The sequence below is a fragment of the Hyaena hyaena genome, unplaced genomic scaffold (assembly GCF_003009895.1).
Source record: "Hyaena hyaena isolate Hyena2069 unplaced genomic scaffold, ASM300989v1 scaffold_569, whole genome shotgun sequence".
NCBI lineage: Eukaryota > Metazoa > Chordata > Mammalia > Carnivora > Hyaenidae > Hyaena > Hyaena hyaena.
Genome location: NW_024081202.1, coordinates 440,331 through 453,815, shown reverse-complemented (window position 1 = coordinate 453,815; position 13,485 = coordinate 440,331). Strand labels below are relative to the sequence as shown.

General features: G+C 34.3%; 1 protein-coding gene across 1 annotated transcript; it reads right to left on the bottom strand.

Annotated features, from left to right (window-relative positions):
- Positions 1 to 4,661: 4,661 nt before the first annotated feature.
- Positions 4,662 to 5,576, bottom strand: LOC120248155 (taste receptor type 2 member 9-like). The gene has a single exon (XM_039256392.1). The coding sequence runs from the start codon at positions 5,574 to 5,576 to the stop codon at positions 4,662 to 4,664; it is 915 nt and encodes a 304-aa protein (XP_039112323.1).
- Between the last annotated feature and the right edge of the window lie 7,909 nt (positions 5,577 to 13,485).

The window sequence follows — 13,485 nt, the reverse complement described above, 5'->3', positions numbered from 1 at the left end:
GCCTACATAATTGACTCTCAATGTTTATTTATTTACTGAGCAGTGTACATTTAGTCTTGTATTGTAAAAGACTTCATCTGCATATATTAAAAGTCTTCTTTGACATAATATTATCTAGAATACACAAGGAAGATAGATCAAATTCCTATTTGTGGATTTTAAGTTTCATGAAAAGTCTTCATGGGATCTATGGGTTTTCCTTGCCTTATCTGAGTCCTGAAAAATGAGGCATTACAGAAGCATACAGATTCATGATAATCATGGTGCCTGATACACTAAGATGCTTTCAGAGAAACTTTCCTGCTCCCAGCCCAACTGAAGCTACAGGGAGCCCTAGGCAGACCAGTGGCTTTACCTTCCAGATTGAATCTGATTGGTTCAGATTTGAACCCCTCATCCAAGTATAGCCAGTACCTAGGTTTACCAGGGATCCTGATGATGACCTGACAACAATGACAGATGTGTAATAAGATATACCTTAGAAAAATTTGAATTGACAAAAATAAATCAGATCACACACACCAGTATGTGTTGAAGTATAAGATAGAAAGAAGTCATGAAGTAGAGTCAAGGTCCAGAATGGTAGAGTCAGTTGTATTTATGATAATGTAGGAGATATGTATAAGCAGGAAAAAATATGTATTTTCTCAACCACATACAGTGAGAGAAGAAAAAGGAGATGTGCAGAGGAGAGATTGACTCATAATATTGGATGAGCATGAGAAGAGTTTCCAAAAATTATGGCTGTTGAGCTCTATCTATAGAGTTTCCTTTTACTCAGCTGACTTCAGGTTTTATTTTTGGATTTCCATGGCAGTGTTTCTTCTTTATCATTTCATGTGTATTCCATATGTCCCTTCTTACATTAGGTGACCACATGCGAATCAGTTCCTTTCAACCAAAAAAGTCTAAAGGAAAGGTTGGGCTGTAACTTGAATGTTTTGTAATGGAGTAGAATTTCTTTTAAATGCCCTAAAAAATTTCTCCCAAGAAAGACTTTACATTGATAAGAATATATTTTTAAGGCTCCAGTTAGTAGCATTAATATTCTGTCATGCGGTGGAACTGACAAACTCTGGTCTGTAAACAAGTTGCATCATAATTGCCTGCATTGTTTACAGTATAGATTTTTGGGTCTCATCCCCAGAGACTATATTCAGCAAGTCTAGGAGAAGCCTGGAAATCCACAATTTAAACATATTCACCAGGCAACTTTGATGCACAATTATGTTTAGAAAAAAATTAGGAATTCAGATTTAGAAGGCAAGATTCAGGTCTAGATAAGCAACCAATTCTTTTGTCTATTCACATTAAGATTTCCTCATATTTGGTACAACAGATAATAATATTCTCTACCTGGGTTATGATGATCAGTGAGATAACATACACAAAAAGTAAAGCAATTCTGGAATAAAAAGTTAATTACCTGATTAGTGGAATTCCTCTGAAAGGCATGGTGACTTTTCATACAGACTTGATGAAATCTTGGAATGCCTGCCATGTTGCAGCCCCATCCCAAGGAATTCCCAGCCAATGGCATCATTACAAGTTTCCCAGGCCAACAGGCTTGTTCTAAGGACTCCCATGCCCATAGACCTATGTCAAGGAATTCTGATGCCAAAATTTTTCAAGGCATTAGTATCAATTGGGTTACTCATGTATAAATAGTGATAATAACAGAAGATTCTCCTTGTTCGTTAACTATAGACTTTTTCCATTTCTTTTTTTTTTTTTAAATATAATTTATTGTCAAAATGGCTAACCTACTGTGTGTAAAGTGTGCTCTTGGTTTTTGGAGTAGATTCTTGTGGTTCATTGCTTACATACAACATACAAGATGCAGTGCTCATCACAACAAGCACCATACTCAATGCCCATCACCTATTTTCCCCTCTCCTCCGGCCATCAACCCCAGTTTGTTCTCTGCATTTAAGAGCCTCTTATTTTGTTTTTTGTTTTGTTTGAGTCTTCTCCTTTTTTTCCCTTCAATAATATAAACCTTATTTTCAACTCTACCGTTCTCTTTGTTAATGGAGATACAGGTTAATAATAGATGAATGGTTAAAAACAAATTACAGAGGAGCTTGGGTGGCTCAGTCGTTAAACATCCAACTTGGGATCAGGTCATGATCTCAAGGTTCGTGGTTTCAATACTGTGTTGGGCTCTGTGCTGACAGCTCAGAGCCTGGAGCCTGCTTCCAGTTCTGCGTCTTCCTCTTTCTCTGCCCCTCCCTCATTTGTACTCTGTCTCTCTGTCTCTCAAAAATAAGTAAATAAATATTTAAAAAATTAAAAACAAAAAATTACATCCATAAAATGAAATATTATGAAGTTGTTACAAATGAAAATTTCACACGTGTAATTTACATAAAAATATAGCATAAACTATATATACAGCATGATCTCCATAATGTAATAAATTACATCACACACATGTATACTTTAAGTGCATATATGTGTACATGTATTTCAAATGTTGGAAGAATGCATGCAAAAATTTTACTGTGATTCTATCAGTTTCACTTCTTACATTTCTTATTTTTCCAATTTTTTACATTAAGTATGTATTATATTACAAGTTAAAAAACAATTATTAAAATTATTTTTAAATGAAAAAATACATGAATATAATAGAGGATATAAGTGGCTCAATGGTATCAGACCTCAATATGAAAATACACTGGCTTTAAAGACATAAGAGCCATATGAGAGCCATATGAGTTCCATGTCATGACAGCCTATGTAATTCAGGCACTGCCACTAGTGAGACTTTGAGCTTGGTCTTAGAAAAAAGGGGCCATGGGGCTTCCCCACAATGGGGAAGACTCAACAGTTCATTCTATAACCTAAGGAGTAGGTCCCATTATACAATTGTCCAGAACTCAGGCTGTAAACATAGTGAATACCAGTTTTTCCCAATAGAGAGTTAGTTTTACCTGACCCATAGTGAGTGAGACTGGCATGGTAATTTCCTGGAGTCAAGTGATATTAAATTGTAAATTGGGGCACCTATGTTTCGACTACTTCAGACTATTAGTAAACCATATATGAGACAAATTTAAAAAAAAATGATTTGAGGAAATAATAGAATAATTCAGAGATTTTGAAATATTTTTCAGTTGACTTTTTAAGAACATAATGCAGAAAGCCCATACAATATTATGGATTATAGATTAGAACATTGTTTCTTATCATAAATTTTGGGATCTAAAGTTGCTATAAATAATAATGGAGAGAAAACCAAATGAAAGTACACTGGCTTTAAAGACATAAGAGCCACATGAGAGCCATATGAGTTCCAATTACACCAGTGAGTATAGATGACGGATATTAGATATGTGTAAGGGCCTCTTCAGACCTTACTTCTGAATGCAGAAATTCAGATAATTCCACTGCCTACTTTACAAAATGTTCTGAGAATGAAGCAAATGATTGTGTGTAAAAATATTGTATAACATTAAAAAAACACTCATGTGCACACACATCTAGTATTTTTTTTCATCCTTGTAATTTCTAAGTCACCTACTCACAATTTATTTACAATTAAAGTAACTACGGGTCTTTTTGTTTGTTTGTTTAGGAGCCAGTGAGGGTTCCACAGATTTAAAACATATATTGAGAGATGTAAGATATGACAGAAACTATTGCTCTTTCCTAAAGCAAGATTATTCAAGATCCTTAAAGAGCAGAATCCACTCAAATCTGCCATCATGTTTCAAAACTTTTATCTTAGATCTTCCAGTCATTTGCTGTTGCCATACCCTGGACAAAATTTCCAGCTGGAAGACACTGATATACCAGTTAAGGGGTTAAGATAAGACATCACTGAGTATTTTTCTACCTGGACTTCAATGTCAACAACCTCGCTCATATTCTCTCTGGGCAGGAGATTAACACTTCAAAGGATGGGAAAATATTTCTTCATCTTATAAGAAATGGAGACCCTAGATTGTGTGTGTGTGTGTGTGTGTGTGTGTGTGTGTGTATGCGTGCACATATGCTAGCTCTGTTTGCATCTTCCCATTTACCAACTTGAATTAGGAACTGAAATCAAAAGCAAAGTTAGGCTTTAATCTGCATATCTGGGTTCATCGCCTTGACATCATACACTTTCAACATATAATTTGCATTTTAACCATAGTTACACTAATGATACTCTGAAAAATAGTTATTTTTAACCAAATAGTCAAATTGGTTATACTGTTCCAAGTCTTAGACTGAATCGGTGTGATTTTGCTCATCTAAAACAGAAGATTCTCAATGACCTAGGGTAAACAGGTAACAGAACTAGTTTGGTTAACCAAATGAAGTCTTATTTTTTTCTGATTATTTTTTACACAACTGCCACTCCACTGCAAATATTAATTATTTAAGTGTATTACTATCATAATATTTATATATTTTATGTATATATGTATTTACATACATTTTAAGTATAGAATTCCTGGGAGGAAAAAATATCCTATCCATCTAACATCAAAATTAGGGCTTCACATGTCCTGGGGGTAGGAGAGGAGAAGGAAATTGCCAGAAAGAGAGCACACAAAATACATAAGTAAGCAAAAATGAAACATAAGTCTATTGAATCCATGGCAAACAAACACACAATATTTAACATTGCTTCTGCTCTTCATTGAATTTTTTTCAGGATTGTTTGTATTTCACTGATTCTTTTTAAGGCAGAGAAGTCTCCTGAATGGTTGTTGGAATTTAGAATTACTCAAGATGATTATAACTGAATGTCCAGAGGGAAATGCCGCCATTATGTCCTTTACCACAAAGAAACACTGACTTCCATAAGGAATACTGAATGTCATATTGGCCATAAAGGCAGCAAAATAAGAAATAAAGAAGCAAAAGAATGTTATCACTGTTTTTAATGCATTTATATGGGCTTCTGTGCTGGCATTTCTAACACCATGAGATCTGTTTTTCATCCGATGAGTGTGCCTGTAGAGAGAAATGAATAACATAAAAGTGCACATCACAAATATGGCTAGCGGAAATAGTAATGCCAAGTTGAAAAGAAGCATTTCATTAACTGGCTTTATCTTGAGTTCAGTTTTCTTCAGCGTGGCATTCTTGAGGAAATCATTATTGTCCATGTTTTTAGGATAATCTGCATCGATGCACAGAGCCGCAATGCTCATGGAGGCCAGCAGGCTTCCCAGAAGCAGCAAAGGCATTAACTTGGAGATCCTGAATTTCAGCCAAAGAAAATAAGATTGAGTGAAGCCTGATATCCTGAGGCAGTAAAATACAGAAAGACAGGTGGCAAACCAGAGACTGACAGAGCTAAAAAACATCCAAAAGAACAACATTGCTGCACCAAAAATTTTTGTCCTGTAAAAGAGTGGAAAGAACACAGAGAAAAAGCTTTGTACCATTAACACCATCAGCAGACCAAATCTCGACAACCCTATACATATGCAAAGGAGTTGCATTGGTGTTAGCTTTCTGCTTTTGATCAATTCTTTACAGTTGATGATTATAAGAAATCCATTTACTGTAATCCCTGTGATAAATTCTGCTGACATGATGATAACATGAGGAATCACTGACAAAGAGGAGGCCATGTTCCCTACCACAAATCTTAGCTTTTTCTTGTGGACGATGTTAAATACCTCCTCCAGATGATCTTGCAGATAGGAACACATAGCACTGAGATATCTGATCTTCTACCACCTCCTGGATCGTAAGTAGACTCTTGCACTAGATTTTACCCTAATGAAGAAAATCAGAGGGACTACTTTTTAAATCTGGTGCTCTTCAAAAGAACCTGTGGGAATGCAAATCCAAAGATTTGAATGACGGTTAGGTCTTCCAATTACATTGGAAATGCCATATTGGCATTAACCAGTTCTCACTCATTTTCAGTTTTGCTGAAAAATATTATTATAAATATGTTTTATTTACCTAATGACAAATAATACATCCTCATGACAGACAATTATTTTTATTATTGTCATAAGTATCCAACCTCAGATGTGACTCTTTCCTCAGTACACTTTTTTCTAATAATAATCCCAAGACACTTGAAGAAATTTCCTCCTCCCCATTCTCTACTTCCCCCACTCTACAAAGGCAATTTTTTCTCCAGACTTGAAAATTATTTCCTGAAATGAAGAATCCTTCAATTCCTCCCAATGATCTCTCATATTTTTAAAGATTTATTTGTAGAATTCTGACCTCAGCTATCACAAACTGCAGTAAGAAAAGTAGTGCCTAACCAGGAAAAAATTCTCATGTTTAATCATCTAATGCTCCTGTTGAAGAATATCATTTCAAAAGGTTACTGAATCTCTTATTTAAAAAAGATTTTCAGGAGCATCAGAGTGGCTCAGCTGGTTAAGCATCCAATTTCGCCTCAGGTCATGATCTTGCTGTTTGTGAGTTTGAGCCACACATCAGGCTCTGTGCTGACTACTCAGAGCTCAGAGCCTGGAGCCTGCTTGGATTCTGGGTCTCCCTCTCTCTCTATGCTCCTCCCCCACTTGCACTCTGTTTCTCTCTGTCTCTCAAAAATGAATAAACATTAAAAAAAATTTTTTTTTTAAAAGAGATGTCCACGTAACCTTACAGAACTTTAAGTGCATTACATGTACTAAATCCCAAGAAACAAAACAAAACAAAAAAAACCCAATTTGATTAAAAAATGGACAAAATATCCGGATAGACATTTTTCTAAAGAAGACATATAGATGAGCAAAACATTAATTATCATGGAAATGCAAACAAAAACCACAATGAGATATTTCATCTGTTAGAATGGCTACTATCTAAATGACAAGAAATGACAGGTACTGGCAAAGATGTGGAGCAAAGGGAATCCTTGTTCACTGATGGTGGAAATTTAAATTGGTACAACCACTATGGAAAATGGAAAACAGTATAGAGATTACTCAAAAAAGTAAAAGTAGAACTACCATATGATCCAGCAATTCCACTTTTGGGAATTTATATGAAGAAAACAAAAACACTAACTCAGAAAGATACATGTACCCTCATATTTATTGAAGCATTATTTACAAAAGATATGGAAACAATCTAAGTGTCCGTCAATGGATGAATGGATAAAGAAATTGTGATACATATCACACAGACACACACACACACACACAGGCACACATACACACACACACACACACACACATTGAACAATAAAAAAGAAAGAAATCTTGTCATTTGCAACAGCACCCATGGACCTTGAGGCCGTTATGCTAAGTGAAATAAGTCAGACAGGAAAAGACAAATACTGTATAAACTTTCTCATATAGAGAATCTAAAAACAAACAAACAATTCCACCCAAAACAAAATCAAGCTCATAGATACAAAGAACAAATTGGTTGCTGCAAAAGGCAAGAAGTAACAAGTGAGAGAAATGGGTGACTTTTTCATTTTTTAGTTAAATAAGTTGAATATTTTTTTAATTTTAGAAAGAGAGAGCAGGAGTGAGAGAGAAGGGCAGAGAGAGAGAATCTTAAGCAGGCTCCATGCTCAGCGTGGACCCCAACACAGAGCTTGATCTTATGACCCTGGGTTTATGACCTGAGCCAAAATCAAGAGTAGGGCACTCAGCTGACTGAGCCACCCAGACACCGCTGAATAAATTTAAAAAAAAAAAAAAAGAAGAAAAGATAGTAAGAGTATTAAAAATCCAAAAAGAAAATAAATGAATTTTCCACCCATTGTCCACAAACATTCATGTATTTTCTTTTTTAATGTCTCTTAGGGTCATTGCTAGAATGTACATCCACTAACCCATGAAGGTAAATGTCAGTGTTACCTCTGAAACATTCCCCTGAGGGCTTTATCACCTTCTCCACCCATTTTCTACACACCATAGCTATTCAAAATGCAGCAGGATTTATCCCATCCCTATCTTTTCTAAAATGCTTATTTTGTGATCTGTACATCAATTTTGCCTCTGGTTTCTGAACTGCCATCCTGCTTGTCTATAAACTTTTACTTTGCCCAGTGAAAGGTACTAGCTGGCCCCATGGCCCCCAGGAGTCTATTCCAAATTCTAGGTACAAGTGAAGAAGTTTCATTTCAAGTCTAAACTCTAGACTAGTCTCATGATTGGGATGAGGGAAAGAAAATGAACTTTGTACAGTTTACAGTTTTGCATCCTAAGTTAATCTCTGGGGCTGGATTGTATGTATTGAGTGAAGCATTTCAAATGATCTCATAACTGAGTATTCAAATGCTGTTGACTTCTACAGGATCTAGTTCTTAGTTAAACTAGAAATCAAATCAATTAGAGAGTTTTCCATTTCCATGAATTCTGTTTTAATTTTTTTATGTAATTGTGTTTCACTGAATGAGCTTGTTGAATTAAAGATGACTGAGAAAATGATGTGAACAATTTAGCATACACATAATCAGTCAATTGATATGTACTTGACAAATTATTAATTGTGCAATGTTAGACTAAAAACCTTAAAATGTATACTGACTATTGGGGAACTTTTTTATTATCATAAATGTTTACTCCTTTTTGCCAAATTGGTACAAGGTATTATGGAAAAGATGTATAAATATACCTGAAATATATCCTATTCTAGTGCAGCAATGGGGATCTTTTTGTATTTCAAATATCTTCACCATGATAATAAGCATTTGGAGAGACGGTAATCACATTATTTTCTTCATTTTCCATTATTTATTTTCTATGGTCCTCTCAATTTTCTATGATAAACTAGGATAATAAAATATGGAGCGATATATGGAAATGCTAATTAGCCAAAAATCCCACAAATTAATTGTAATCAAAATTAATTTCTTATAATAAAGATTAATTACAATTATAAGTCTATTTTTAAAAAGCATTTTATTTTTTAAAATGTTTATTTATTTATTTTGAGACAGAGAAAAAGAACATAAACAGGGGAGAGACAGAGAGAGAATCCCAAGCGGGCTCTGCACCATCAGCACAGATCTCATGAACTGTGATATCATGACCTGAGCCAAAATCAAGAGTCAGATGCTTACCTGACTGAGACACCCCTGGCACCCCAAAAACACTTCATTTTTAAAACTGCATTTATAACAGCTACTTCAGAATGCACTAATGCTATAGAAACATAAAACCTTAAGAAAATATGAAATCACACAAAACATTTAAAAACAGTTATTTTGAATCTCTTGTCTTATACAAATACATAACTCATGAACTGGAAACTGTTCCCGGTGAGTCTCCAAGTGATTTCACACATTTTGCTGAGTTAGTTTCAAACAACCTTGCATTTGTCACATTCGTACAGGTGCAGCTGGTGGCAGAGGCTGTGGATTATACAATTCTGCTATGTGATTTGAATTTACCCAGTACTTACTGCATTCTGAAATCCTGGAATCTAGCTCTCATTTGCTTCTCTAAATACGTTACTTAATTGAAGAGAAAGACTGAATTTTCCAAGAACTATTCCAAAGGTATAATTGACATTCAGCCACAATTTACCTGGTCAGTATTTGCATTTGTGATTTTCCTGTCATATGTGGACTGTTTTGCATTTGCCCTTATTGAATCCATTTTGGAAGAAAATTTTGGTGAAGAGCTCCTCCTCAGATCTTGGAAAGTTAATGGTGAGTGAGATAGTCTTGAAATTAATAATTCATAGGCTTTTTCAGAGGTCTGGGAAAAGCAGTGGACAAATGGAAATAGATGATTTTCAAATTAAATAATCTTGGAAAATTTAACTTAAAAATAAATTTCTTTTCAAAGGAAAATAACAACACCTGCCAAGAGATGTTGAATATTTATAACTTATTAAACAAATTTCAGTTTAGACATCTTCCACTCAATATATATTCTAAAGGCTCACATGAACCTTGAGAATTGGTGTACTTCCCATGGAGTTTTTTTTTTTTCTCTCTTTGCTTTGCTTTGAACAATGGTAGGAGTCACTGGATTCTAAAAAGGTGTTTATAAATGGCTTGAAAAATTAGAATGAACTTTAAATATTGACTCTATGACTAGGTATTTCCCATGAATAGAGATCAGCTTATTTGATTCTCATTTTTTAAAACGGTATAAATGTCTGATTTTTTTTTCAAGAAGCACATTGAATTGTTAGTACTTTCTAAGAAGATTAAAGTTTTCATTCTTTTAGTTGAAAATATTTTTGTTTACAATTTCCCCAGTACCCTTGCTTTGATGTTGAAATTTTACAGAGAATTGGCTCTAAAGATTGAATCATTTATTGGTCCAAATTCACGCATTGAATTGGCTTATTTCTGTAAACACACACACACACACACACACACACACACCACTTTCAAAATGGTTTTTGATCTTCTGTAAAGAACTGACACAAAATTTCACTTATCCTCTATTTTGTTGCCTTGCTGAGACCACATTCCAATTATTGAAGAAACAATGGTTTAAAGTTCATCCAGTATGTCTTCATGTATGTTCAATGTAGTTTTTCTTTCTTTTTAAATGTAGTTTTCTTTTATGTTGAGTTGATTTAAGTATTCTTATAGGTTCTATGAATTTTGAGTTTGGAGACAAATTTATTTATTATTAAATTTATTGTTAAATTTATTCTCTGAATTCCCTCCTCAAGTTTCTAGAATATTATCAGAGAGTGAAGGAGAATCCCAGTAGGGTGAGCATCAGACTCATAATCCAAGCTGCTGAAGTTATTTCTATATGTATTATATTACATTCATGGAGATTCTCTGAAAAAAAATAGAAGTCAAATTTAAACAATGGAAATTGACTATTTTCTAATTGCACTCAGATTTGACAATAACATATCAGTTACTATGCAATATTAGCAAATACTTATTCTTAAAATATATTCTAGATGTTGTTCCACATATTTAATATCATTTAATTATTACTGAAAAATTATGAAATTGCCTCATTTGATGAACACAGTGAAGTTCCAAGACTGAAGCTTCAGGATAGTGTAATAAAGATTTGAATACAGGTGTTCTGTCCCTGTCTCGAGTGCATGTGGTCAATCACACACTCCATATATGCCAATTGGAATGCTTTGCTTCACCAAATTTATTAAAGAATACATATAAAATCAGCTGGAGAATCACAGTTTAATAGCCATCATCCTTTCTTTACACATATACATTAATGGAAAAACATCGGATATAATCCATTTGTCTACGAGCACATCAGAAAAGTGATGAAGCTGTGGAGTTGGAATTATTATCATATCTCACGACATCTGGATACCATAGAACTAAGATGGAAAACAGCAAAACATAACCTAATAATAAGTATTCAATAAATATTGATACTGATATTTTTGTGGAAAATGAGACACAGCTCCATTCATTGGAAAGTTATAGAACTCCCAGGATTCATAAAGCCCTTATCAGTAGAAGAAAGAAATCAGACCCAACACAACCATGCCCATTTTACAGAAAAAGATATTTTGAAATCCTCTAGGTTAAGAGACTTCTTCAAGGTTTAAATGACTAAAAATAGGCAAACCTTATTAGGTCACTTCAATTTTCTGGGCTTATATTTCCTCTTAGTCAAAACACGTGTATAGAAAAAAAAATGAATGGCTACAACTTTGATTTTGTCAACATTTTCAGAATCATCTTCTGCCAAAACCTTGAAGCAGTGGAATGCTTTTGCATATGTCCTATCAAGGATAGATAAAGAATAGAATTTCATGATTCACTGATGACTATATTGGACCAATGTCCTGCTTGGGAGCCAGCTCTTCTCAGCACACCCCACCCAAGCTTATAGTCTAATGCTTATTGTCATTCTGCTTGGAAGGCCTTCCTCTGTGCAAATTATAACTTATATCTCAGATTATTAATGAATGAGTGGGTAGAGAAGAGCTTAGTTTCTCAATGTGACTCTATAATTAAGAAGTAATTAAGGACTTCATTATCTTCTTACCATATCACTAAAATTTAATTTTCATTTTCCACTGGACAGTTTAAGCCTATAGGAAATAAAGGATGTGTTGCTTTTGAAAATTGCATAAAAATGTAAAGTATAAACTAGTTGTTATAAATTGGCTGCATATGATAAATATATGTCTAAGATAATAGACCCCCCCTAAGGAGGGGGCACCTGGGTGGCTCAGTTGGTTAAGCGTCCAACTTCAGCTCAGGTCATGATCTCATGGTTTGTGAGTTCAAGCCCTGCATCAGACTCTGTGCAAACAGCTCAGTGCCTGGAGCTTGCTTCGGATTCTGTGTCTACCTCTTTCTCTGCCTCTCCCTGTTTGCTCTCTGTCTCTCTCTTTCTCAAAAATAAATGAATAAATATTTTAAATCTTTTAGTAAAAAAATATAATGGAACAAAGATAAATCTGGGGGAGAGACATCTGAATTGTTTTCATTGCAATTGAGTTTCTATAAAATAACAAAACAGAAGTAGACAGAAGAAGAAAAGTTGTCTAAGAGTCAGAGAGAAGTATTTAGAATGGGGTCCTAATAAGACTCAAACATGCATTCTATTATATCTCCATCCATTTCCATCCTGAAATGGACTATAACCCACTTTCAGATGTCTAACATTCCATAGTAACATGTATGAGGAAAAGTAGCTGACAGCACAAAAGATGGCCAGAGCATAAATAGTCTCCCCCAAAATGAGACTTTATAAAATAATTTATGAGAGAATAAATAAATGGAGAATAATTAAGTGATACATTTTCTACCCAAATACTGAGTGCTAAAAGTTCATTTAACTTATCAAAACTTTCTGATATTAGTAGAAGAAAGAATTATCTCTACTGTAGAGATGAGAAACTGTCATTTTACAATTTAGATAGTTTACCTAATTTTAATCAGAAAATCAATGACAAAAGTGGTAAATTGTGATCCCCATATACACAAGCTAACACTTTTTAGGTACACCAAACTACATTTTCTTCACAGTTAAGCCTTTTCATAATCTGAACTCTAAAAAGAATATAAATCCAAATCATGGCTTATAATATGTAATAACAACCCCCAAATCCTGAAAGGCTGATATTTTTTAGTGCATTTTGAAGGCCAAATTGTTTCAATAAATTTGAATAAACAAAAAGTGTTTAGATATTTTGGTGGTGACTGTCCTTTCTTTGGTGCTCTTAATTTTCAATATCCATTCAATATTCAAAGTGACCATATTCCAACAGAAGATCCTGCTGTATCTTTATATTTCCAGAAACACTCTGGACTCAAAATGAAAAGAGACAGCAATTTGTTGAAGAATAATAATACATTTGTTACTATTTTCCTGATCATTTCCAAAGATAAATGATTGAAAGGAACAATTTGTAGCAGTTATAACCCAATTAGCAATGAGTTAAAACTCCAACAGCACTATTTATCTCCTTTAGCTTTCTTTATTAAATACTTATCTATTTATTTTAAGAGAGAGACAGCATGAGTGAAAGAGGGGCAGATTGAGAGAGAGAGAGAGAGAGAGAGAGAGAGAGAGAGAGAATCCCAAGCAGGCTCCATGCTTTCAGTGCAGAATTCAACGCGAGGCTTGACCCCATGCACCG